This window comes from Bacillus rossius, chromosome 7 (genome assembly GCF_032445375.1).
Source record: "Bacillus rossius redtenbacheri isolate Brsri chromosome 7, Brsri_v3, whole genome shotgun sequence".
NCBI lineage: Eukaryota > Metazoa > Arthropoda > Insecta > Phasmatodea > Bacillidae > Bacillus > Bacillus rossius.
The window spans coordinates 62,089,646-62,116,614 of NC_086335.1; the positions used below are offsets into that span (position 1 = coordinate 62,089,646).

The 26,969-nt window shown below is 33.7% G+C and overlaps 2 protein-coding genes across 4 annotated transcripts in view; one reads left to right on the top strand and one right to left on the bottom strand.

Moving 5' to 3' along the window:
• LOC134534185 (serine/arginine repetitive matrix protein 2-like) overlaps positions 1–6,238 on the bottom strand; it is an 87,280-nt gene extending 81,042 nt beyond the window's left edge. The window contains exons 1-2 of one of the 3 annotated variants that reach the window (XM_063372337.1): positions 6,107–6,238; positions 5,728–5,950 (exon numbers count right to left, since the gene is read on the bottom strand). In XM_063372337.1, coding sequence (XP_063228407.1) covers positions 5,728–5,880 — 153 coding nt within the window. In that variant the 5' untranslated portion in view covers positions 5,881–5,950; positions 6,107–6,238. The remainder of the gene's footprint in view (positions 1–5,727; positions 5,951–6,106) is intronic. The other 2 variants (XM_063372339.1, XM_063372338.1) reach the window with 2 other exon arrangements.
• A 131-nt stretch (positions 6,239–6,369) lies between these two features.
• LOC134534188 (ras-related protein Rab-30-like) lies at positions 6,370–24,334 on the top strand. The gene is made up of 5 exons (XM_063372345.1): positions 6,370–6,818; positions 8,187–8,270; positions 8,361–8,544; positions 9,640–9,795; positions 10,713–24,334. The coding sequence occupies exons 1-5, from the start codon at positions 6,732–6,734 to the stop codon at positions 10,850–10,852; spliced, it is 651 nt and encodes a 216-aa protein (XP_063228415.1). The 5' UTR covers positions 6,370–6,731; the 3' UTR covers positions 10,853–24,334.
• Positions 24,335–26,969: the final 2,635 nt, after the last annotated feature.

Genomic DNA, 26,969 nt, shown 5'->3' on the forward strand with positions numbered 1-26,969 from the left:
CTATAGTAGCATCCTATATGAATAACATAGTTGTGAATATTCCACGAGCGATATCCCAGATCCTGTTGTTGATGTCCTACTGTTTACTTGATAGTAGCTGCAACTTGGTCCTGTGATTGTCAAGCATGTTACAGCCGGGACCAAGACTTGGCCTCGCCGTAACGAATTGACATTAAAAATCTCCTAGTCTTCTTCAAAACAACCTCGGCTACCATATATTCCTAAGGATCTCTGGAGAATCACCAGATCCAGCTGCAGCTAATATCAAGTAAACAGTGGGCAGCAAAAACAGGATCAAGGGGATAATGGAAAAGCTATTAAGTTCAAAACAAAGTCAATCAATATATTTACATTACAGGTAATGATTATAATAATTTGATAAACTGTAAACTGATGTACTTAACCATTAAAAACTGTCACTTCTGCTAAACTACTTGAAGCATTGCAATGCAGTTTTACATAGTGATTAGGAAGAAGATAAGAAGAGGTAATATTCTTATCTCCTGGCTTTCCGTAAATAAAATAATAAAATTTTGAAAATACTTTTTTATAACACTAGCGATGTTTCTCTATTTACCTGAAAATAGCATTTGTAAACTACTACTGGTTTATGAGACATCATAGTTTATAGCTTATATTACAAAATCTGTGCATTGATGTGGCAGCCACCATTTTTTGCTTTCCCATGTGGGTCTGTGTGTTTGGTTGGGAGAACTTCAGTCAGATCACGAGAACGATCGATTAGCTAAGGTTGGCTACATTAAAAATGCTTTTAAACATTGTGGATGGTGGTTGCTTAAGAATTACCAATTTAAAATGTAGCTATCCTGACCTAACCTACTTTTCACACAATTTCACAGCATTTTTAATGTAGCTTTTCTAACCTAATCAACGGTCCACCGCATTTAAAATGTAATTTGACACTCCTAATTTCTCAGTCATTTTAAGTTTATGAAAGACAATATGGATGTACATTTTTCATGCACATTTTTATCATACATTATGTGCTATTGCAGTTGCTCGTGCGAACTTCGGTTACCTACGGTGAACTTGGGAACTATTCGGGTTTCGGAAGGGACTGGTGTGAACTGGTTGATATGCTATTCAATGATTCCTAAGCAACCATTAAAAATATTTTACAGTATTTTTAATTTAACCAAAATAATCCAATTGACCATTCTCATGACATCACAAATTTTTAATATTTACACTGAACTCTCAGCGCACCTCAGAATAGCCTGTTGTGAATGTTAAGGTTTGCCGATCCTATGATTCTCCATACTTGTTTACCTGGATCTGGGTAAAAGCAAATAATGGTGGCTGCTGAGTCAATGCACAGGTATTGTAATGTAATCTATGAACCGAAATTTCATTGAAATTAGTAGGAATTGGTAAATATGTAGTGTACGGGTTAGCGCCAAAAAAAATTGTACAAATCTGAAATAACTTTCATTATATGCTCTTTTACGTCCTCTTTTTATAACCACCTGCGGAGATAAGAAATTCCAATTACTTTTGGAGATATCAAATTTTTAAATTTTAATTATTGTAAAAATTTTTTTATAAAAATCTGAAATAACTTTTATTATATGCTCTTTTACGTCCTCTTTTCATTACAGCCTGCGGAGATAAGAAATTCCAATTGCTTTTGGAGATATTGAATTTTTAAATTTTAATCACTATACCTGCACATTCACACGGCTATCACCATTGTTTTTTGTTTACGAGTATCAATTGTTTTTTTTTTTGGATAATGTTGTCACGTGATAGTTCGTGATAGGCCAATATTCAAATGAACCAATAGGCCGCCTTCAACTTAGGTGAGTTTTTAACATTTCAAATTTTTATGCTTTAAAAAATTACGTTCGTTCCTACTGTTAATCCTTTGTTCCGGTTTGTTAGGTTAGGTCAGTTACATTATAAATACTTTAAAACTAAACAACCATTAAAATTAATTTTATTATTTTTAATGTCCGTTCAGTTTCGAAGTATTTATAATGTAGCTGACCTGACCTAAACTACCTTTGTCCCGTTTTGTTAGTTCAGGTCAGTTACATCATAAATACTTAAAACTATACAACAAGTAAAATAAATTGATATTATTTTTAATTTCCGTTTAATTTGAAGTATTTATAATGTAACTAACCTTACCTAACGGAAAATTTCTGTTATTTAGGCATTCACGCGCACACGGCAAAATATAAAATGGCCACGGTCGAATGATTACATAGGTCTTGTATTGCAAAATAAGAACGGCAATATCTCCAAATGTAATTGGAATTTCTCATCTCCGCAGGCAGTTATGAAAAGAGGACGTAAAAGAGCATATAATGAAAGTTATTTCAGATTTGTACGATTTTTTTTGGCACTAATCCGTACACTACATATTTACCTTATTATTTTATTTACAGAAAAGCAGCGACGTAAGAATTTTATTTTACCAACTTCTGAGATTAGGTAATAGAAGTTTTTTTTGTGTGGATATATACGTGTGTGTGTTAAATAGCAGGAGTTAATTAAACCATCATATTTTCAAGGCTAAGTAAAGTATAAATTTTCAGAGGTTGGGTTAAGACATTAAATCTCTAAGTTTAGGTACATTAAATTTTCCAGGTTAAGTAATAACTACAATTCTTGAGGTTGGTTTTACTATAATTGAGATGATAAAAACAAAAGGTAAATATTTACAATCGCGGTAGATGCCAAAAAAAAATGCTAAAAATCCGAAAATACGTACTTTTATTCTATGCTCTTTCACTTCCTCTTTTCAAATCAACCGGCGGAGATAAGAAATTCCAAATACTTTAGGATATATCGAATTTTTTAATTTCATGATATGTAGAGTCGCGGTAGATGCCAAAAAAAAAATGTAAAAAATCCTAAAATACCTTCATCATATGCTCTTCAACTTCCTCTTTTCATTAAAAGCGGCGGAGATAAGAAATTCCAAATACTTTAGGAGATATCAAATTTTTTAATTTTGCAATACAAGACCTGTGGAACCATTCGAGCGGCGCCATTTTTGTTATTTTGCCATGTGTTCGTGAATACGTGAATCGTGAATGCGTAATTAAAAAAATGGTTGATTAGGTCAGGTCAGTTACATTATAAATACTTTAAAACTAAGGTGATATTAAAAATAATGTGAATTAATTTTAATTATTCTTTAGTTTTAAATTATTTATAATGTAACTGACCTTACCTAACAAACCCGTAACAAAGGATGTACAGTAACAACTCACGTAAATTTTTTTGTTACTTATTACTTGCGCAACAATATCAAAATAACAAATAAGACTTTAAAATTAGAAACGTTAAAAACTCACGTAAGTTGGAGGCGGTAATTAAACACCGTTTTAAACAATAATTGAACTAAATAATCACGTATTAGTTCATTTGAATTCTGGCCTATCACGAACAATCACGTGACATCATTATCCAATAAAAAAATAGATACTCGTACGTAAACAAGAAACAATGGTGCACGCACGCCACAGGAATGCGCTGGTTTTGTGCTGAAATTTAAGAATTCGATATCACCTAAAGTATTTGGAATTTCTAATCTCCGCCGCTTTTAATGAAAAGAGGAAGTTGAAGAGCATATAATAAAGGTATTTTCAGATGTTTAGCATTTTTTTTGGCATATACCGCAACTCTACATATGATGAAATTAAAAAATTCGATATCTCCTAAAGTATTTGGAATTTCTTACCTCTGCCGGTTGTTTTGAAAAGAGGAAGTGAAAGGGCACAGAATAAAAGTATTTTCAGATTTTTAGTATTTTTTTTGGCATCTACCGTGATTGTAAATATTTACCAAACAAAATGAAATGTTTATTAAGGTTAGGTTAAATGCATTAAAAATACTTCAAAATTATGAAATTATTTTTTGCTGAAAATGGGTTCTTTCTTTCAAGAGGTTTCTAGAAAACAACATTTAAGTATGCCGACATTGTGTGCTTTAACAAGTTAAATACAAGTAAATAGTTACCTATGAAAAATCAATCAACCCACTGTAATTATGTAGTTTGTTCAAATAATTTTAATAATTTCAAATTCAATATTTTGATAGAGGTTTTGACCACACAATATTGCTGGAATTCATCGTAACTTGGCTTGCATTATAGAGTATTTTAGAAACCAGCAAGAATTTCAAGAAACAACCTTTTTTATTTCAGAGAAAATTCAGTAGTCCTACTTCAATTTTCGGGGAAATCTGCACGTATGAATCATTTACCTCATTTAGGGTAAAATTTCAATCCGGATTGAACCTGGAGTGGAGTGAACTCGGAGTGAATGTGTAACGAACATAGACTGACGAAATGCATTTATGGTAAATATCACAATCCAGATTGAAATGTAAACAAGATCGAAGTTGGAGTCAACATGGACTGAAAATGTTGTGGTGCGATCTAACCTTTTTTCTGTCCAGCAATCTTAAAATATGTTTTTCAATCATTACGTCCAACAATAACTCTACTTCCATCTCTGTCCACACATTCCTCTGCTCTTTTTTTTTTTTTGCCATTTTCACAAATAATGCCTGAAATGCAATGAGACCAATAACAAACAATGCAATATGGCGGCGGCTTGCTCGTGCGTGTTTTCTTTTCACTCCAGTCCGTGTTTAAAGTAAAATCTCAATCCTTCACTCCAACTTCAGTCCACAACAAAGTGTTTTAAGTAAAATTTCAATCTAGATTCCTCACTCCACTCCAGGTTCAATATGGATTGAAATTTTACCCTAAACGAGGTACCTAATTCATTAATTAATTACATAAGGAGCCAGACCTTACCTCGGTTGTCAAGGTTGGGGGGGGGGGGGGGGGGTTGTGAAAGAATGGAAATTGGAAAAGGTTCATGGCAAATTGTAGGAAACCATCCGAGCATTTACCTGAACAGATTCCAGAAAACCATAGCAAACAGATCTCAGGATAGACTGGGATTCGAACCCACAACCCCACAAATTTGAGTAGAACATTTTACTGTTGCACCACCTCACTCAGTGTAATTCTTTCAGGCCCCCACACCCAATCAGTCGGAACTGTCGTGTGTGTGTGCGTGTGTGTGTGTGTGTGTGCGTGTGCGCAAAGACAGTGACTATCAGTTGGAACTAATAGTCTTTCATCAAATCGGACCGTGGGCTCTCTGAACTGCCATACGTGGGAACAGCATCTAGCACGCCATAACAATTGGTCCATCAGCTGAGTGTTGTGGCAGACAATTTTGTTTATACTTTAGTTGCTTTGCTTTTTTTCTTTCCTTTACTAACTATAAGTATAACTGCAACTCCTAAAGTTTCTTCCATATTCTACGATGAAACAATACATTTAACAGCAACAGCAACCACAGACTGATTATGTGTAGGAAAGTTCAGTCAAAATTGTCGGTTCAGACTGTTAGATACAAACACTACTGATTGTGTGTGGGGCCTTCAAGCCACTCCTAGTTCAGCGACTATGGTGTGATCACTAAAGAGAAAAGATAACACGAGAAGACGCAATTTCTAGCTAGAATTGGCAACTCCAAAACACTATATTTTAAATAAGTTTATTGTCCATTAATTACAACAAAAAAAAGAGCACATGTGCTATCCTTGAACCTGGATATGTGCTTGCGCAATGTTAGATAGGCTAGTTCAAAATTAAGTTTAATCTTTTGAGATATAATTCAATGCCGTCAAGGTCTAGTATGCGAGTGTAATTCAAAAAGTAACCTATGAATTAACCTTTTGAAGATGTTGCTCCACTGCCTGGACGATTGCTGCCGCATGGTCGATATTTTCTTCGGCGAGCATCGTGAGCATATTTATGAGGGGCTTGCTATTGATGGTGAGATCACTTAACGATGATAAGTAGTCCTCTGCAGCTTCAGCCGACATCTTGATACAAGTCTTTTCACACACAAAAGTATGATATTTTATCAATCTGTTTCACTTCCAACCTGCTAACCTGCAATTTGAGATAAAACAGTACACATATCAAAATTCAATTGCACGTTTTAACATCTGGAACATCGAACAATACCATTGCCAACAAACGATTTCACTTCATAAGGCACTATCGCTTAAATACATAATTAAAGAGTACAACTATAACTTTTAATACCTAAATCTAAGTCTCTTAGCAAGAATAGTGTGTAAACACAAGTGCACAATCATTGCAACACCACAATATTCCGAAATATTTTACATAAGACCGATGGTCACTCCATTCTCATTTCCAACTCAAATTAAAATGGCTTCCAATACGTAAGAACTCATATCGGCAACAACCAGATTACTTACGAATATTTGTATTGGCTGTATGTACTATGTTATTATAGTTTTCCTGTAACTGGTCCAATCAAATTCAGTGTTTTAAACCGACACAAGTATTGCTATGCGCACATGAATGCGCAGTTCGTCGAAATACATCGTAATTCCCGTAATTCCTTCACATTACGCCAGGGGCAACACAACAATGGAAGGTGAACTGTGTATGCGTAGAATTCGTAAATAAATATGACAGTATATCTAACAAATAAATAGGTTACGTTTATTAATAATAAAATCAGGAAATAAGGCAGTAAACTACCAAACTATACCAACCACATGGAGTTTTAATGAAGTGTTATTTATTTTACAATAAAATCTTGTCTGCTATAGGAAAAAATAACTGTTTTTAACTTAACTTATATCTTTATAATAATAACTGTTGCAATAAATAAGATAAGAGAAACAATTTTTTTCCGATGGAAGATTACAAATTCCTTTTCAAAGTAGTGCTGGTAGGAAATGCTGGCGTCGGAAAAACCTGTTTAGTTCGTCGGTTTACACAAGTAAGTAGTTCTTGTAAGTGGTATAATATGTTATTCTACTGTGTGCTCTGTTATTTCTTATTTGGTGTCCTTAATGAACGGTAAATGGTAATTTAATTGGTAAATTCCATTGGTGCATTGTTGTGTTGATGTGCACAACAAACGAGCATCCATTATTCTTAACTGAAGTGTAACCTAGCCTAGTATTGCATATTCCTATATTAGATTTTTTTTTCCTCACAAGTCTGCACTAATATGTTGAAGTCATTTTATAAAAAGGTCACGAAAGTTAGGAAAATAACAATATTTGGTTTCAGAATATTTTCCTCAGTTAAAATGCTTTTGATTGATTGTTTGAATAATTGATGATAGCGATTAGGCTTCCGCCGGGTGACAAGGATCCCTCCCCCTCACTCATTCCAATTCCTGAAGCTTTCTCCTCAAGTCTTTTCCTCCTTACACATCCAGTATCTTTCCCTCAATCCCTTTCCACTCCCACCCCGTTCTAACCAGGCATACTTGCCTTTCTTTTTCTGATCTTTTCCACACTCTGAATCTTCCACCCATGATCCCTCCTCCCTCTGTACACCCCTCTGTTTAACCTATCTCCCAGATTTCCCAGCCCCCCACCCCCCTTTGCACCCTAAAAAACTTCACCAATCTTTCTACTTTCCACCTTTTGTGTAACAGTATGTCTCACCCCAGCCCCTTCATCAAAGATGGCTATGCATTTCACCCTTTGTCCCTTCCTTCTCCATATACCTATCACCCATCTAGCCACTCTACGTTGTACCCTTTCCAGTTCTTTAAAATCATTCCTAATTTGGTAACATTACCCTTGCAAAAAAACTTTTCTATAATGTTCATAGAAAATTAAAGGCCTTAATTTGTAGTATTTACCTCAATGTGTTTGTGATTACAAAGTGACAGAAAAGTCATTAAAAGTCTTGAAATTTGGGTAGTTGTTTTGTATCATGTATCTAAATTTATCCCTTGATCATAATGTCATGCTCCTGTATGATTTATCCTGTGGTACATAATGCTTGTTGATTTAATTTAGTAGGCTACATCAAAATATCCTGGACATAACAAAAAAAATGACTATATGTTAGAAAGTGAAAAAATTATATTTTTGGATTTTTATTTGTTTTAATAATACAATCATAATTCATTATTACATCAAGATTTTTGTTATATTCAGGATCTTTCAGTGTACTAAATTAAAACAGCAAGCATCATGTACCACAGGATCAATGTAATCAGGATCATGCCATTAGGATCAAGGAATAGACTCAGATACACAAAATAAAACTTTTACCGAAATTTGATTTTGCTAGTGGCACATATGAAAAGTTAACACTTGGCATACGTCAAATGTGCTGATTTCAGGGACTGTTTCCACCGGGTCAAGGAGCCACAATCGGTGTAGACTTCATGATCAAAACCGTGGAAATAGACAATGAGAAAGTGAAGGTGAGATGTCAGGATGTTGGGAGCCATAATAATGGCGGTGTTTTTAATTTCAGCCTGTTGACTGTATTTGCTATCTCCTATGTAAAACAGCTCCAGATATGGGACACAGCTGGGCAGGAGAGGTTTCGCTCAATCACCCAGAGTTACTATCGCTCGGCCCACGCGCTGATCCTGGTGTATGACATCAGCTGTCAGCCGACGTTCGACTGTCTACCGGACTGGCTGCGGGAAATTGAAGAGTATGCTAGTAACAAAGTGTTAAGAATACTCGTTGGTGAGTATTCACATTGAGTCTTGCAATTAAATACTTATTGGCTTCTAGGTTAAGATCCAGTTCATGTAATAAAAAAAATTTGGTTAATTGTTCCACATCAAGTATCCATTTTTACTTGTCCCTTGATCCGGATGGCATGAACATGTGTATATTGATCCTATGGTACATGATGCTTGCTGTTTTAATTTTGTACCTGGCCAAACAAAATCTCTGATATCACAGTAGGTACTAAAGAATTTTATCAAGTGTTTTGATGATTTTTCTTTTGTATTCAATAAGATCATAATTCACATCGATACAAGATTTTGTTATGTCCAGAATCTTTTGATGTACTAAATTAAAACGGCAAGGATCATGTATCACAGGATCATGACATCAGTATCAGTATGATGTGTTGATTTTATATGAAATGGGTTTTCACCCAGTTGCTAGGATTCCTCCTTTCTCTCTCTCACCTTTTGCCCCCTCCCCCCCTATCCCCAATTTATTCTTAGGTGTCTCATCTCTCAACCCGGGCATTCCTTCCTCCAGCCCATTCCATTCCCTCCCTGTTCTCACTAGAGAAAAAAGTGCCTCACTCTTTCCGTTAAACCAATGAATTAACTTGGATACTTGATGCAAAACTTTTTCCTGGACGTGACCTCAGCTAGAAGCCTTACAAGTAGTTAATGACAGGCCACGAAAGCCTACGGTCTATATTTTGAATCTTGCAGTGATAAAATACTGTTCACATGTTTTCTGTTTTTAATTGGCCTTCAACAGAATTTGTTTTTGGGCTAATGACTTCCTTTGCTCTTAACGCCACTAGTTCAGTGGTACAGGGAAGGAGATGGGAGGTCTATGACCCAAACTGAACAGAACTTTAGTTTCAAAAGTTTTGGGCATGCAGTTTTGAAGTGAAACTTCTTTGCTGAGCATTACAAAAATTCTGATGGCATGTGGGAAATAGTTAGGTGCGGGGTGGGGGAAACGGTATAGGAGGAGACTGCAAGGGAAAGATAGAAATGATGCAGCATACCTGCACAGTAGCTTGCATACTTGCACAATTTGTTTTTATTTTTTTTTATTTTTTCATTTCCTTGTTGAACTTGGCAGGCAATAAAATAGACAGGGAAGACCGTGAGATCCCAGCTCACGTGGGAGAGGACTTTGCCCAGCGACACAACATGTACTACCTGGAGACGTCGGCCAAGGAAGCGGAGAACGTGGAGAAGCTGTTCATGGAGATTGCTGCGGAGTTGATGGAGGCAGGTGTCGCTCCCCCCTCCCCTCCACCCCGCTTATACTGCTGTTCGGTCACACTTCTTATCACAGTGTGTACATGCATAAATATATATGTGCATATGCTTATACACATATATGTGTTCTATGGTTCAATTTCACTATAATCCGTCACCAATCCAGCCGCTCGCGTTCACAGTGGATTCTGACTGTTGTCCTATGTCTAGAGACAAGATTTTATGGTTTTATTTTTTTGTCCATTTTCATTTTTAAAACAGAATATTTGATTTTTTTTTTTTTCCCCATAGAATTTGTTTTGTAATACTTACTCCGCCAAAATATTGGTAAAAATTGATATGCTGCATTTTCACGATGTAATAATTTGTAATGAATTGGTCTAAAACATTCATTCAGCACAAAAAAAAATTTAGCAAGCATTTGTGGTTTAAAAGTGATTCAATAAGAGATGCACAGTAAAACAAATTAAATTAATTTTTCTTATCCATGCACTTTGGTATAATTTTTGTCCGGAAATGACATTCCTTGAATTTCAGACATTAAAAGATTACTTTTATTATGAGTTGAATTAAGTTTGGGATTGTCACACCTCAGACCTCCGGGCTAGCTCAAATTTCATAAACACTTGCATAAATATTTGGCCGCTCAAAAATCATGTTAGTTCCAAATAAATGTTGCTATTCTCGATTCGTTTATTGAAATAATGTTTCTCTGACAGTACTGGTATTAACTGTTTTTAATAGCAAATTACGAATATTTGCAAGTCATCACGATGGCCATCTTGCAAGAACAAGTACACGTAGAATTTACAAACACGTTGCACATAAACTCTTTGTGATTTCTGAACAAACAAGTTTACTGTTCACGGGTACGAAGGATGAATATTTGAGGATAGTTCGTAGTTAAAACCCCTGAACTGTTTCCCACAGCAAGCAAGAGTGAAGGAGCTGCCGAGGTACGACACGAGCCCGCCGACGATAAACGGCAAGACGACCGTCATCGGAGACGGCGGTTGCTGCAGCCGGCTCTCGTAACCGCCGGCCGTGGCGTAACGCGGCTCGCGAGGTGACGAGGACTTTTGCACTCGCCGTGTTATTTTGCAGGTCGCCGGCGCGGTGACGTCACAGCAAGTTGTGCAGGCCAGACGACGCGCAGACTGCCAGCGTTTACCCCTTAGTGCCGCGTCCACGCGTTCCTGCTTTTGGTTGTCCTAGCTGTTCATCGACGTGTCGCTGTAATTGAGTTGCCATGGTTTTTGCTGAAAGTTGGGTTCACTTACGCCTAGAAATCAGAGAGCACACTCTTGGCAAGTTCGTAAAATATCTTGCTTGATGGTAAATGGCTTCTTTAGTAGTAGAAGTGGGTGGGAAGGGGGGGGGGGGATACTAGCAAAATTATGGGGTGTGGTAGCCAAAAAGAAAAATTTTAACTAATTTAATCTATTGCAGCTCAGTTATGAAACAACATGTTTTAAGTATTCATTGACCATTCATTAAATTATGGACTGAAATGAGTCACCATTTGTAATCCCTATAGCAGATCATATCTGACAACACGATGGCAGGTCCTAGTGTGACCATAACATGTTAGTGTCAACATGGTGAGGCTAGCAATATGTGACTTGACTTGTCATATTCAAAATTCTACTCATCAATGACATATATATACATGTATAAACAAAGTTTTGTCAATTTTGGTGATCTGAAAAATTGAGAATATGTACTTATTACTTGAAATTATATTGCTGTGGTGAGGTTTGTCCACAAGGCAGCTCAAACAAATGTCACTTAATCTGAAACAACATCTAGTTCTATTGAGGTGAACTGTCCCTGGGTCATTGAAAGGCCACGTGTGGGACTTTTAGCACAAAGTCGACTGTGATCGCCACAAAATTCCAGATGCTGTAAGAACTGTGTTGCTTGCTTCTAGGTGACCATCTGCATTGCCAGTTGTGCTCTGCCGAGTTTTTTCATTATCGGTCAGATGCGGAGGCCATTGTAAAATGCACCCTCTTTTCATTCCTGTTACTATGTAGTATACATTTTCGTAAGGTGTAATCATGGTTGTATTTTTTAATCAAATAGGCAGTGTTATTTATGATTATATTTTTGATGTAGTTTATCTTTTTATATTAATGGACATTCGCCATGTACTGTAATTTTTTTTATCACAATAATTTATTGAGAAACTTAAGGTGTACTTAAAAAGCATTTTTAAATATATTTGTTGAGTAGTTTAATTTCAGAACATAACAATTTGACATAATGTTCATTCATGCCTAAAATTTTAGAGTTGGCTATGTTGTATACTACATATCTGGGTGGTATGATCCTCTTAATTAACCATTAAATAAGTATCTTTTTAATTTTTAAAAAGTTATCTTTAAATAGTTCAGTAATACTTTAAATGTTTTGTTAGTTTCTTTCAGGTTGGAAAAAAAATAAAAAAATTACTTTCAGTAAAATTACATTTTAAATAATACGGTACCACTACTTTGTCAGCTTTGTTAGATGATGCTGCTGAGAATATAAACAATTCTATGCTACATTTTTGGTCATTTACATTCAATTTCTTTTGAGATCAAAGAACAAGAATTTGGTTTACAAATATGCCTCACTTCAGTCCTGTTACATGTTAATAATAATTACCTCTATTAACTGTAGTATTTTGTGTATAGTAATATAGCAAGTATGTTTTATGCTTTTAAAATTTTTTTAGAGGCTTAGTTTTGTATAATTATTTTGTAAAAATATTTTTAATTCAACATTCCTTTTGCATTGTCTACAAACGTGCTAAAAAAATTGATATTGAAACTCAGACTGTCCATGAAGTTCCTTCTGTGTGTCCGGCTGATGGTGTTCTCACGCTCTTGCAGCTTACGAGACAGTGTTAAACTGGTGTTGTAGTATGATTCAGGGAAACGGTTGAAAGTCTCCTGTGGATGCTTTTCCAGTTTTCAATTAAGTCACATACACATTAGTTCTACTGCACATTCTATTATCTTGATTGCGTGATATGTGTAACTCAGCAGAATTGTGCAGTTTCCACATTGCCAGACTGCTTACAAAGAAATAAAATACAGTAGAACCCCGATTTAACGAAGGGCTACGGTTACCGAAAATGTTTACTCTAAATCAATGTTTCGTTAAATCCGATTTACCGATTTTCAATGACCCCTGCACTCATAATCGCGTACCTACGTTTCCATATCGTAGACAGGGTCGACGCTGATATCTTGTGCTGCCGTGCTATCTCAGACTTCGTCAACTTTCCATCTTCAACGTTTTTGATCTCGCTCGTACGGCCCCCCCGGTTCGTACGTACACCTCGGTTGTACATACAGATTTTTAGAAACCGTGAAAAATGAGGCATAAAAAAAAGTTTAAAAATATGTAAAGTGTAAGAAATACGTTAAAATTTATTAAAATACAGTCGCAACCTGCAGCGTTTATAACAAAAGTGAGCTACATACACATTGCGTCACAGTAAAAAATTAAAAAAAAAAGGCCGCAAATTGATGGAAATTTACCGTCCATAGCGCGCCGTACGCGGAGAAAGGTCATTCTACTCGGTCAGCTGCTGTTACGGCGCGGCGTGGCCGCCGGCTGACTCTCTTTGTTCGCTCAGCTGCGCAGCACTTATAAAAAACGTATTCCAAAAACTAAACACCGCGCACAAAGCTCTTACTGAGAATATAGAGCTGTAGCAAACCGTATGTATTCGGTACTGAGTAACGGGTGCGCCATCTAGTAACGAGTAACGAAACGTTACACACGGCTGCATATCGTTACTCGCATTTTTCGTATGTTTTACGCATGCGCGCGCATATTCGATGAATTTGCGTTACAAAGAACGATGTTTGTTTATTAAGTAAAGTATAATTTGGAAATTCGTCGTCAAAGTTTTTTACTGTTTATTAAAGGTATTGTGTGTGTAGACAAAGTTTGAGATTGGAACAGAAACAACGTAAGAAAGTATTGTTTACAAATTAGAAATATGTATGTTTTTGTTTTTTATTATCGCATATTTTCGCGTGTTTTTTTTGTTATCTTAAAAGAGATAATATAAATAAGCTGCATTAATGAGATTTAATTGTTTCTTGGTTAACAAAAACTGTTAATTATCAAATATTGTTAATTGTTTATATTCTATTTATTATTATTTACGCGACGTCATAATGTACGCGTACGCAATACGACTCGATTCGTTGGTGCAACATAACATAGCTTTTTAATGCGGTTTCAGAAGTAACGAGTAACGTAACGATACAATAGTAACGAGTATTTTTAACGAATACATACGGGTACGCTTTTTTTCGTTACTTTTACACATCTAGAGAATAATGATAATGGCGTATTGGTGTGACGTGGTCACAAGTTGAAAAAACCTGGAGGATGGGAAAGGGAATACAGTAGAACCCTGTTGTAATGTTCCTGCATATAATGTTTTCCTGCTTATAATGTCATATTTTTAAAGTCCCAATATTTCCCCCATAAGGACAATGTATTTATTTCCTGCATATAATGTTCATAAATAGTGTAATTTCCTGCTTATAATGTTTGCATTTAATTTCCTGCTTATAATGTTTGCATTCTAACATTCAATAAATGGGGAAAAAATGTTTTAAAACCAAATTATTCCAACACTTACGATAAAAAGTTTCCTTTATGTATGTTTATGTTTACAATCACTGCCATACAATACATGAAGTTTGTTAAAATACAATTTTATGCAATATACTGAAGGTACACAATGTTCATAGTTACGTGTCAGTTGGCACCCTTAGTCAACTCTTCTCTTCCTTGCCATTCCAGTGGGTATTCAGATGCACATACATAGTCCTACAATATTTAAGTTGCCAAACATTGAGCGAGGGCATAACTAAAAGTGTTTTCTATTGCTTACAAATAATTTTTTTTTCATTCATACGTAGGAATCCCAAAATTAAACATTTTCAGGTGGCGAAGGAGAAGACATTTTCACTCTTAATGTTGTCATCATGAATTGTGAGACAATTTTACAAAAAAAGTGGCAGTGTATCTTTAAAGACAAACATAATTTAACCAGGGAACAAGACGAAGTTGAAAAATTGTTGGCTTGTTTCAGAAAATTCATGTATCTAGTATACTATCTTTGGTTTTAAAATTAAAGTTGTTTACATAGCTTTGTGAGTCCATTGGTACAAAGCTCGAACATTGTGAAGTGCTAAATTGAGATTTCCTGCTTATAACGTTTTCCTGCTTATAATGTTTTTTTCTTGTGCTCCCTTGAAAAACATTATAACAGGGTTCTACTGTATTTGGAAACGTGTGATTATTGGCTAGCACTGTTACTATGCGGGCGTGATTGGAATATAACGTGGTGAGTCAAGCAGGATGGAGAAGGGGGAGGGGGATGCGGACAAAGAAACCCTTCATGACGTCATGTGTCGCGGACAGTCTATCTATCCAGGCGCGCGCAATGGCACGCACCTACGCAATTCAGTTACAGCGTCCGGAGTTTTTAAGCAATTTGAACAATTTTTTTAATTTTTTCGTATTTGGACAGATAATGCAAAGGCACATATTAATATATAGTACCTCCATTCTATTACTGACACCACAGAGTGTATTTTTTAATAAGATTCCATTACTATTTACTTGCATTTTTTGGAAATCTATATTATTATTTTAATAAATTGGTGATTTTTGTTGGTTCCTGAAAACCTTTACGTTAAATCGCTGTTTTCGTTAAATCCGTGTTCGCAAAATCGGGGTTCTACTGTATGTATTTAGTTTGTTCAGTCTGGCGATAGAATGTCTCGACAAGAAAGTGGCAATGGTTCATAAGGTATGGCTTATTTGTCGGTTTTGATTCATGTTGTGTCACAAAGGTCTTAAAACATATGCAAAGTGAGTTATATTTTTAAAAAGAATATATAAATGTAATGCAGTATTAAGTATTTTTTTCATGAATTTCAACACTGCAGGAATTATCACCACCATCTATAATTTTTACAGAGTTTAGTATATAGTTAAAGAACAAAAATTTTATTGTTTATACAAGAAATAACTATGTATCTTCTATGATAACTCATCACTCCTAATAACCTATTATAAATATTCTTTATAAAGAAATTAAAATCAAAATAATTTTGATCATGATTGTGGTCCTTTTTTATGGATGTAAAAAACATTTCTGCCGCTCAGTCCAAACAGTTTTTTCTTTAGCTCTTGGTTTCAAAAAGAGTAACATATTAGAATTTTAAATAAGGGTAAGATTAGTAGTGTTTATGTTAAATTTTTTTACATAGATGATGTCTTGTGACTTTGTTGGTTAGTTGAAATAATTTGGTACTTATTTTCATAAATTTTACTTATCATACTTGGTTATGATTGGCTTAAAGCACATACCACAAGCTATCTAGGGACAGCGTTAGCTAAAATGGTGATAGTTTTTGGTTCTCATAAAACTTGGAATGTTTGAATGTCATCTCAGATTCTACGTTCATTTTTTAAAATTATAATTTTTTTTATGCAACAAAAAAAAATTAACACTATTTCATTAGAAGTTACTTTCTTAACTAAAATAATTAAAAAGCTCATTAAGTTTTAAAAAACTTTAAATTAAGGCCAAAGGAAGTAGATAATTGTTACCTTTTTCCAAAAATACATTATTTGGAAAAATCATTTTTAATCTAAAAACCAATTTTGAATTTTTTTTAGTTTCACAGGTGGGTTTTACATTAAATTAAATTGGAAAAGGAAACATGAATGCGGGTTTATTGAGGTATGCAAGTTATAGATAAAATTAAAAAGTCTTATTTCCTGAATTTGTAGGTTTCTCCTGAGGGTGACTTGAACTTTTTTTTTCTAACTTATTTCTCTGGGTGTGAATTGCAATGGTGTTGGCCTGTTTACGAGCATTTGCGTTGAAGCTATGCGATCTTGCTGTTTACAAAATTCTTAGTTTGGGTTCGAGAGGAGTTAGTCTTTCATGTGTGGTTCACAAGGGGCTTAAATGCAGCCTGAAAGTACAAGTTGTATTTTTGCTTTTGCATGAATCAAATGTTTTCTGTTGTTATCATCATCTTGCCTGGAGTTTGTTACCACTTCTGACTGCTGCCGAGATTCACTGTTCATTGGAGTTTAATATATGTAGTTTTTAATTGCCTCGCAAGTTCTTTTATTATTGTTGTTTGTGCTCTGTGAAGTGAGAACAAACGTGTGTTGCACTGTTGTTTGTTAGTTAAAAGTTGTGCAGATGTTTTAGTTACAAGTGTTTCTGGTACAGTAAAACCTCGTTTATCTGGCTCTCATTGTTCTGGATCTATAGGTAATCCGGATCAGATTTGTAGACATTTTATTTAATATTCTCATAAAAATGACAATTATTTTCTACATCTATCCAAAGATGGTTAGCACACAATGTACCTTACAATGCTTCATTCAAACACCATACATGTTTGAAATAGAAGAAAGTGACGAATTCTTTGTTAAGAAATTCTGTTAAAAGTTACTTTTATATTTATTAATGACTTGTAAACAATATATGGCATGAATGCCGTATAATTTTGTTACAAAATGTAGTTTTCGTTGTAGTAAACAGCAAGTCTGCTAAATTAAGTATTTTGTTTTGCTTACTAGCAATATCACCGGATTATCCAGATTTTCGATTGTGCGGATTGCCTTTGGTCCCAGTTAATCGGGATGAACGAGGTTTATCTGTACTGCGCTGAAGTCAAGCTTATATCAGTTAACTCGTTGCAATGGTTCGACTTATCATGGAGAAGCTCCGTCCCAGTTCCTTTGCGCGAAACGAATTAAAATAGCTTGTAATCCGTGTTGTCACAAATAATTTGTCTTAACAGGACAATATTTAGTCTCAAAGTACATTGTATTTTTAGTTGAATATTTCCTGTACTAATGTATGTCTATTGTTTATTTTATGACTGTGTTTGTGACTATATTATTTTTCATGGTTGTGGGTTATATAAAATTGAAATGTACTAAATTGGCAGGTAAAATACTACTCAGTATCTTTTTTTCAAGTTGTGGGATAAATATTGATATTTGTTCAAAGTGAAAAGTATTTTAGTTTTAATTTCATGTTAACCTTGTAAATGAATAGATGTATGTGAATTTATGATTTTATTTTTATAACATTTTACTAGACAAATTTGGTTTTTGCATGTTGAGATTTGTGATATATGTATCTCAACTAACTTTGGTAGCATTTGTTTTCTTCATCCTTGGGAACATTTTGTTTGACCATGGGCATTAACAAAAAGGTATTAAATTGTTTTTTATGGCAGCTGTTACTATGTTAGATATCAGTGATTAGGGTTGTGTTTATAACTAGGTTTTTTTTTTATCATGTACTTTACATCAGTATTTGTTTTTGTTTTGTTTGACAGTATTGTACCATATACATTTTTGGGCTAAGTAGGATTGCAGAATTATGACAAAATGTATAAGAAAACTGAATTTTATTTCCTTTCGTAAAGTACTACATTTTCTGGATTTATCTGAATTGTTTTGTCTAATTATTTATCTATCAGTCACATATTATTTGTTGTGGTTCTTGTATGTAATGCAGTCAATTTTTTATAGGCATGAAATATTTTACTCACATGATCTCACAAAGTTTTACATTACTTTTATTGGTAGTATTTAATTTTTGAAATTGGTTGATTCCATTAATATCTACGCAATCTGTGAAATTGAAGCTAGTTGATTTTTCTTCTATAAAAACTCTCAAAAATGTGAGTTGTGTATTATTTTACTAAAAGTATCAAAGCAGATTTGTTTATAAATTTGATTAGGATTTTCATTCATTTAATTGGATGTTTTGCCAAGTAATTAGAGTATTGGGCCAATTTAATGTGTTGTGTTATTATTAATTTGTTTAATTTATAGGGTTATGGTTCAGTTCTAAGGAATATTTCCAAATGATTGGAAAACTTTCAATTAATCATGTTTTTCCCCCATTTAATTAATCAGGAGTTTCTTTTATTTAATGAAAGCTGTAAATTGTTTTACTTAAAATAGATTAAATAAAGTTTAGTGAAAAGAATAATTTTCACATTACTACACACTACTTTTGCATACTTTACAAGAAAATTTTATATTGTGAGTGCCACTAAAATTGCATAATCTTATTGCAAGTTTCATAAAAAGTGTAATAATTTTAAGCAAGGTTTCATCCTATTTTGTATTCAGTTGCAAAAATGCAGTTTTGTCATAGTTTAAAAGTATGGCCAATCTATTTAACATAGCTTGTGTTACTCTTATTTTTTGTTTTGATTATATTTTAGAGCATTTGTTACGTGTATTATTAATGCAATATGATTGATTATGATTCATATTTAAACTGAAATGTTTAAGATTCAAATCTTAGTTTCGGATCCTGATGCATCACATTCCATTAAAGATAATGCTTAAGTTAGTACTAGATAGGAAAAAGTGTATGTTTTATAAAAATAATTACAGTTTACAACTACAAAATATTAATAGAAAATTTTAAAGAGGGTATTATATTTGGTCACCAGAGAGTCACAAAATAAGTTAACTTGCACCTGCAAGTTTGAATAAAAATAACAAATTATGGTACATAACTTTGCTGGATTGTTACTATAACAAAGAAGTCTGTGGTGATTCAATTCAAAATACGGCAGAACATACAACACTTGTAGTGAAAAAATGTTTAAATGACACTTGAAGTTTAAAAAAAATTGCTATAAAGCATGAAAAAAGTAGTGTTAATTAAATTATCTGTTAAGAGCTTTCGCCTACTACGAATGTAGAAATAATAATAAATCATTATTAATTGGATTGAATCATTATTAATGCTGCCAAAATATACATATTCAAACAAAATTCCTATTAAAACAAAATTAGCTCAATACTCTGATTAGTTTTAAAAGTTCAAATTAATCAAAAACTGATTAACTTAATTTTAATTTAATAAAGGGAACCCAAAATAGCCAGGAGACGCAGATTAATTGTAAAACTTAGTTTAATCTGCTGAAAAGTATTAAAAAATTTACTTAATGGTTGTACTAAAGTATAAGAAAAAAAACAATTTTATTGGTTTTGCTATAGTAGAGAAAGAATCAAAACCGGTTTCAATTCCAAAACCATTGAATTCTGAATCCTTTAATCCAATCAGAATCTTTTTTTGACTGTGGTGGAGAATTTATTTATTTTTTTTTTGGGGGGGGGGGGGGGGGGGGAGGTGGCAGGTAGTCGAGATAAGAGTTAACGAGTGGCATGTCCAAAAGCTTTTGAATCGGGTGAAGGGCCGGTGTTCAAAAGAGGATCAGCACGTTAACCACCTTACCTTCTTTGATCTACCACTGGGCGCTAGACAACTTTGATGTGTATTGGCTGGAGAAATGGGTGCAAAATAGATGAGAAGGATTTTTTTTTTTTAAAGAGCAGCTGGCCAGTGAGGTGATAATTTTCGGGGAGGGAGGTGGGCACCCGGCTTGGTAGCATCAAGAGAAGAGAATCTTGTTGACCTGTAGTTTCACAGCCAATCAAACAAACTTACGCAGATAAAACAACCACCACTTGATGCTACTTGCAGGGATGTCTGAAATCGGAGATCACCCGCTGGGAATTGCACAAATCTTAATGATAAAACTTATAGTGATGCCCAAATACCTACTCAAAATGTCGAATCGAGGTTTTAAGTACTCGACTTGAGCCTAATTTTAAAGCTTGAAAAATTTGAGTAGTCTACCGTTTGGTCTAATTAAAACAATCATTAGTAGGAAACGTGATTTGTTGGTGCAGAACTGATTAAAAAGGTATTTGTTACAATTTAATTTCTTCACTATGCAACATTATAATCTCCCACAGTTTAGTTATTATTAACAACATAGATTATTAAGTATTGAATTTGTTAGCAATGGTGGCTGATTTTACTTAATCTCGTATTGTATTTATGATTATCATTTTTGTTTTCACATTTTGCGATCATTTAGCACACCGTCGTCATAATTTTGTTTACGGTAACCTGTACTACAATAACAAAAAAAAAATTACTTCTAGGCAAGCTTCAAATATTCTTTTTCACATAGTTATTATTTGTATTGTGCATCATTGAAAAGAAAGTACATTAAAAATAAACATCTATTTTCATCTATTTTACTGTTCACTTAGCTGAAAATAATGATGGCCCACTTGAACGTGAAGTGAATATAAATATAAATGAACAAAAATGAGTGATGAATAAACACGGACAAAGCACCATAGTTACCGCACAGACACAATAGTTACCGTAAGTACTGCTACTTCACTCACCAAGCATAAGCATAATAATATTGTACATTCACCTGAATAGTCTTGTACTGGGCATATATTGAATATTTAAAATATAAATAAAATTCCTGTGTGAAAAATTGTTTTCATTTTAATGTTCCAAATAATTTTTTAACTGCAATGCAACTGGACAAACACATTTTAGTTTCCTTGTGCTTCATAATAGCTACAATTTGACAGCTTTTATTTTATTTATTTTTTGTTAATAGTTACTACTTATACAGTAGAACCCCGATTATCCGTGTTAATGAAGGGGACGAGTGAGTCGGATAATCGAAAATCGCGGTTAGCCGAGTCATGCTTGCCTCAAAGGTCATTAGCCCACAGACAGCCATCTGTGGACATTCGGAGATTACATATATACACATGCTTTGTGTGCGTGTGCGTTGTTGACATAGAAGCGGACTGCTTAGTGCTGGGCAGCAGTGGTTTTTAAGTCTTTCGTGTGCGGAGACATGGGCAAGTGAGTCGTTGTTGCACCGAGGTGTGTGACTAGCCGCCCGCCAGTCCGAGGGCCCAAGACAGCTGATAGCTGCCAAGGTCATGCAATCTTTTCATCGCCTGTAAGCGACGCTGCCACACTTAGCTCATTGCTCTGTTGTCAGTAACACCATAGGGCTGGTTATTGTTTTACAGAACGACTGCCTTCAAAATTCTTTTCGAGATAAGATTTTTCATACCAGTGCACTGAGACTTGATTTGATGGTTTTGAAACGGTGTCTCTGTCTCGTATAATTCACGGTGTTTTTATCCCCCTTTATTTATATGAATTTTAAATGTTAGATTTTTATTTTTAGCTTGCTGAACGTGGAATTAGTGCAAAAACAGCCTATTATGACTTAGTGTTGCAGATGGGTCGGAAATCTTATAACGACCACCTCTCTATAACGACCCTAATCTCGGGAACCGTGAGGGGTCGTTATATCTATTCTCCGTTCACTCTTAGCTGAGTTTTGAAATAAACAAACACCGTCGTAACACTGCGCCGCGTCAGCAAGTGATAGGCTGAATTTATCTTGCGTGCCAAGCACTAGTTGCAACACACACACTTCCGTACAGTCGGTGCTCATAAAATAACGGAGAAGTAATATAACAGGAAAATGGTTGTTCTGTCAAGCCTAGTTTTTTTAAAAAAATTACGTCTGCTGTGATAAAATTACGCCACTTAATGGTACACCCTCCGACCTTTTCTGTTGAAACCATTCAAACAAACAAGTGTCCAAGCTGCTAAATGTGGATTCTTTCATCGTCTTGTGTTTATTTAATCCACTTGAAGTGTCAGCCTGTGAAGCAAACTGAAGGATTTTTTCGCGATTTTTTATGATGTCGCGCACTGTTGTGTTACCGACATTAAACTCAGTCGCAAGTTTGCAATCGTTTCTCCACTCTGAAATCTTTCTATAATTTTTGTTTTGCTGTCGATGGACAGTACCACTCTCTTTCTTTTCTGTTCATTTGATGACATGATGAAATGTTGAGCTCAACACTTCCGCACAACACAACGGTATAATCCGTCGGAATGCAGATCACTGTTACAATACATAAAATGATCACCACCTTCACGCTTCAACAACGTACACTAATGGAATGGACTGTCTCCATGCGCCGGGTAATCTCTGTGGCACGGCGCCGTGCTGCGCGCGGGAGTGTACAGTCCGGTCATGCGGACGTGGAATCGCGCACCAGTGTATAATCTATTCACGTAACATGGAACACAAAAATATTATGTACATACGTATGTATATACTAGTATTTTTTTTAAAACTTTCTGTGTGTATAAACATAACTGAGTCAAAGTACTTTGACCAACATACATTTTGCAAAGTATTTTAACATTTACATACATTTTGAATCATTGGTTATATGTAACTAAAAAATTGGACTTGGACATAAATCGCGGTTAATCCGCGAATCGGATGATCGAGTCGCGGATAATCGGGGTTCTACTGTATACAAATTTTTTTGTAAATCTAAATACCGAAGGTAGGGACTGGAGGCTATATGCAATTAGCCTTATGATAGTGATTCAAAGGCCATCAGAAAATACTATGTACAGTGTGTACTATATTGTCACTATTTTCTGTTTTAAAAGTAAAATGCCTAAAAAAAGTTATGCTTACTACTTGACTCGAAAAAGCTCAATTTTTTGCACTATTCAACTCGACTCGACATTAAATTATGCTACTATTACATCCCTAACTTAAATAATAAGTTAGGAACTTCAATTTAATAACAGTTCTGTAAACTATATGCACTGGCAAAGAGTACAGAAGTGAATACTAAATATGTTATAGTGTTTTTCGCTTAAGATTAGCGATAGCAGATTATAAAAAAAAATCTAATTAACTAGGATATACATAATAAATTTCTGCCCAAAAAAAATACTTAATTACAAAAAAACTTCCTACTTAGCCTTTGTTTTTTTTTTTGTTTTTTTCCCTCTAAATTTTGGTTGTTTCAATCAAAATGTATTTTTACAGAACACATGTTAAAAGAAAGCCGGTTCTTTGTAATCTGTATTAATATTTGTGCAATATGTAAAAGCAACCAAAATTAAAAAAAAAGACATTGCCTGCAAAAGCAATTAAATATGTAGTTATGTATGTAGTTTATTTGACTTAACAAAATGTTAGACATTCTTTATATTTTGGCTAAGGCCTAAGTGGATAATAGTTGCATAATATTGCTACTTTGAGTATTAACGATAAAAATATTAATTTTATTTAAATCAGTAACAAGAAATTGTGCAATAAATAACTGTATGAAAAGTGATGTATTGACTATTGTGGGCAGTTTTTGTACGCCGAAGCTTGTTTTTTGTTGCTGAAAAATCAATTGTTTAGACTACTGAGCAGTTACTGTACACTGTAGCTTCAGATTTTGTTTTCTGTTGTTGAATAATCATTACTTTAGAGTATTTGAATCAAGATTTTGGGGTGGAAAATAAGTAACTACAATAAATTTAAGGCACATGTAGTTATCAGTGTTACTGAAAAATATATTTGAATTTAATATTATTAGGTAGTATACTTTTAGGCTGATCTATCACTTAAGTAAGTAAAGTATTCTACAAATATTTGGTAGTGCAACAAATATTGAAAAACATTCATTTTTAGTTTTGATAAATTCTTTTATTAAATATTGTCAAAGTGAAAATATTTGTGTTCAGTATTATTTGAGTTTACTATACTGGTTTGAATTGTATTATTTTCTTTTCAAATTAAAAAAAATTAACTGTGTTTCAATTTTAATTTTAATTATCATATCAATTTAGTTGCATAGTATGATGTGAAATAATCAAATTTAGGATGACATAAAATAAAATGACCATAAACATGACAACCATGAACATAAAACAATTTCAATTATAGGACTAACTTGAGTGCAAGAAGACCCTCCAAGTATGGTATGTCAACTTTGTCATCCTCGAATATAAAACTACATACTTATGGTGTAAAGCAGGCTTGGAACAAAACTGGGATTATGAAAGTAAGTAAATCTTGATTATGATATAAATAAAAAATTAAAAGATATACACAATGAAACCCCTTATTTACTCATTTCAAGGGACCATGAGAAAAATTTTAAACTAGACTTTTTAATGTTGTTAGTTGCACAATGCAAAATGCTTCGATGTTTGATTAATTAATTACATTAACATTATAATGTTAGTATTGCTTTAACTGTTTAAATAACGTATTGAACTTTTATTATTGCCATTCATTGGGTGTGTTAGATATTGCGGATGAATTATAAAATTACCAAAATGCAAAGTCTATAGTTTCATCTACTTCAAAAATGACAAGTTACGTACATGTTTTTGAACATATTGACATGTACTTTTAAACAAAGGTAACTAAGACAGTTGTAAAATACATAATAGCATCTTATGTAAGCAGCGCTTTGCCTTGATAATCAAAGACATAAAGATAAAGACACATTATGTTCACTTTCATATTTCTATGTACAGCATAAGGAACTAGACCAGTAAAAAACGATTGTGCTGACCATCAATACTATTGATTGGTGCTTTAGCAGAAAAGAAATGTACATGTAAGATATTAAAGTATTTTCTTTTTAAAATTTGTTTCTTGAGTTACACATCTATGCATACCACCAGCCATAAAATTGTTGCCTTGCACATTTGTGATTTGCTGAAGTCGATACATGACCTAACCTAACCACTAAACACAATGTGCTTCTCTCTGCTACCTTCTTTAGTACGTAAAAGTCATATTTACAATTTCCATGTGTCTTTCATGAATAGTAAGTTAGTTTTTTTATTCATTTTGGTTTGAAGTGGATTTAGGAGCATAGGAAATTGCTTGAAAAATGCTAGCATTGTTAGTTTATTTATTTATTGTGAACTGTTCTTAATGAAATGGTTTATGGTACCAAGTACCTACCTACAATGATTTTTACTTAACAAAAATGTTTAAAAAAGTAAAATGGTTTACTACTAATAAGTTTTCCCTTTCAAAAACACATTGTTGTGCTTTTAACAATTTTTTTTTCAGTCCCCCTTTTCAATGAAGCCATGATTAAAGTTTGTACCATACCTCTGTTACAAATTAGTTTTGCTGGATGATTTGAGAATCATTGCTTTTGAGTTTAGACACCTTTAAACAAAATTTATCCATTTAGTATTGTTTTGATGGTAAAAACTAAAATTTTATAAAAATATGTATGTATATAGGTATGAATATTTAGTATACTGTTGTGTTATTCAAATAAGATTGAAATATTTGGTTTTGTCCACAGATTTGAATGTTCTTAGAGATCTATAGATGATGGTTATGGACTAGTAAAATATATTAGAAACAGTTTTAGGTATACTGCATGTGCTTTGTTAAAACTGCTTTGGTAATTTTAATTTATTTTTAATATATAGTAATAGTATGATCAAAATTAAATTAAATCTCATTGTCTAATATGATTGTGACGTATGAGTAAATATATTGTCATATGCTAGCAGTCCTTTTAAGAGAGGTAATACAATTGGTAAACTTAAAGGATTGTACCTGACAAAGTGCAATATTTTATCATGCTGTACTGTGTACTCATATAATTAAACTGTTATACTTATGATTGTCAGCAGACTCTTTTAGTCAACTGCTTTTGTGATTTCAATGTTAAAATAGACAATTATTGGTTTTTATTCATACAGGAAACAATTAGTGTGCAAGACTACTTACGTGTGGATTTTAGTAAAACATAATATCTGAAGGGTGTTTTTTTTAATTACATGATTTTATTTAGTGGTTCAGAAAAATCTTTATATCTTAATTACTAAATTTGTTCCTTCAAGTAATGGTTGTCTTGGTAAGTGATCAATAACACAACTGTATGATGAAACTTACCTATGTGATGTAACAGTAATGTTGGCAATGGTTTCAAAAACCTTTTGTATTTAAAATGCCATAAGTTTTAATTACCTATGTTTTTGTGAGGTACAATTCAAATCATAACAAGAACCTCGGCTCACAAGAAAAAATACGGGGTAGGAAGTTTAGTAAAATGAAATAAATTAAAGGTACTGGTCAACAAAATCTACCTAAATAAATTAATGTCATTAATTTAAAAAAAAAAAAGCATTGTGTTTGTAAACTCATGGGTAAAGGAATGTGGCAAATTTTTAGGTTGAGGAAAGTAAGTACTAGTCTCCTACAAGGCTCCTGGTGTTGTTGATTGTTTGATTAAGTGGTTTGAAAAACATTTCTTCTCATGCCTTTTCTGGGCATAGATGAAACACTGGATCTTTGGCCTTTGTCCATCTTCCTCGCTTTAATATTTTACCTCTCCATTTGTTTTGGACATTGTGCGTTCTGTTTGCTGTTATTTGATCTGGATATGGGTTGTGCCGATTTGAATGTGTGTTTA

What these genes read in the sequence shown, in the direction of transcription:
- LOC134534188 (XM_063372345.1), top strand. Translation starts at nt 6,732, where the DNA reads ATGGAAGATTACAAATTCCTTTTCAAAGTAGTGCTGGTAGGAAATGCT. An exon ending in TAGACAATGAGAAAGTGAAG is followed by an intron (nt 8,271 to 8,360) that starts GTGAGATGTCAG and finishes TATGTAAAACAG; the next exon opens with CTCCAGATATGGGACACAGC. An exon ending in AGTGTTAAGAATACTCGTTG is followed by an intron (nt 8,545 to 9,639) that starts GTGAGTATTCAC and finishes TGAACTTGGCAG; the next exon opens with GCAATAAAATAGACAGGGAA.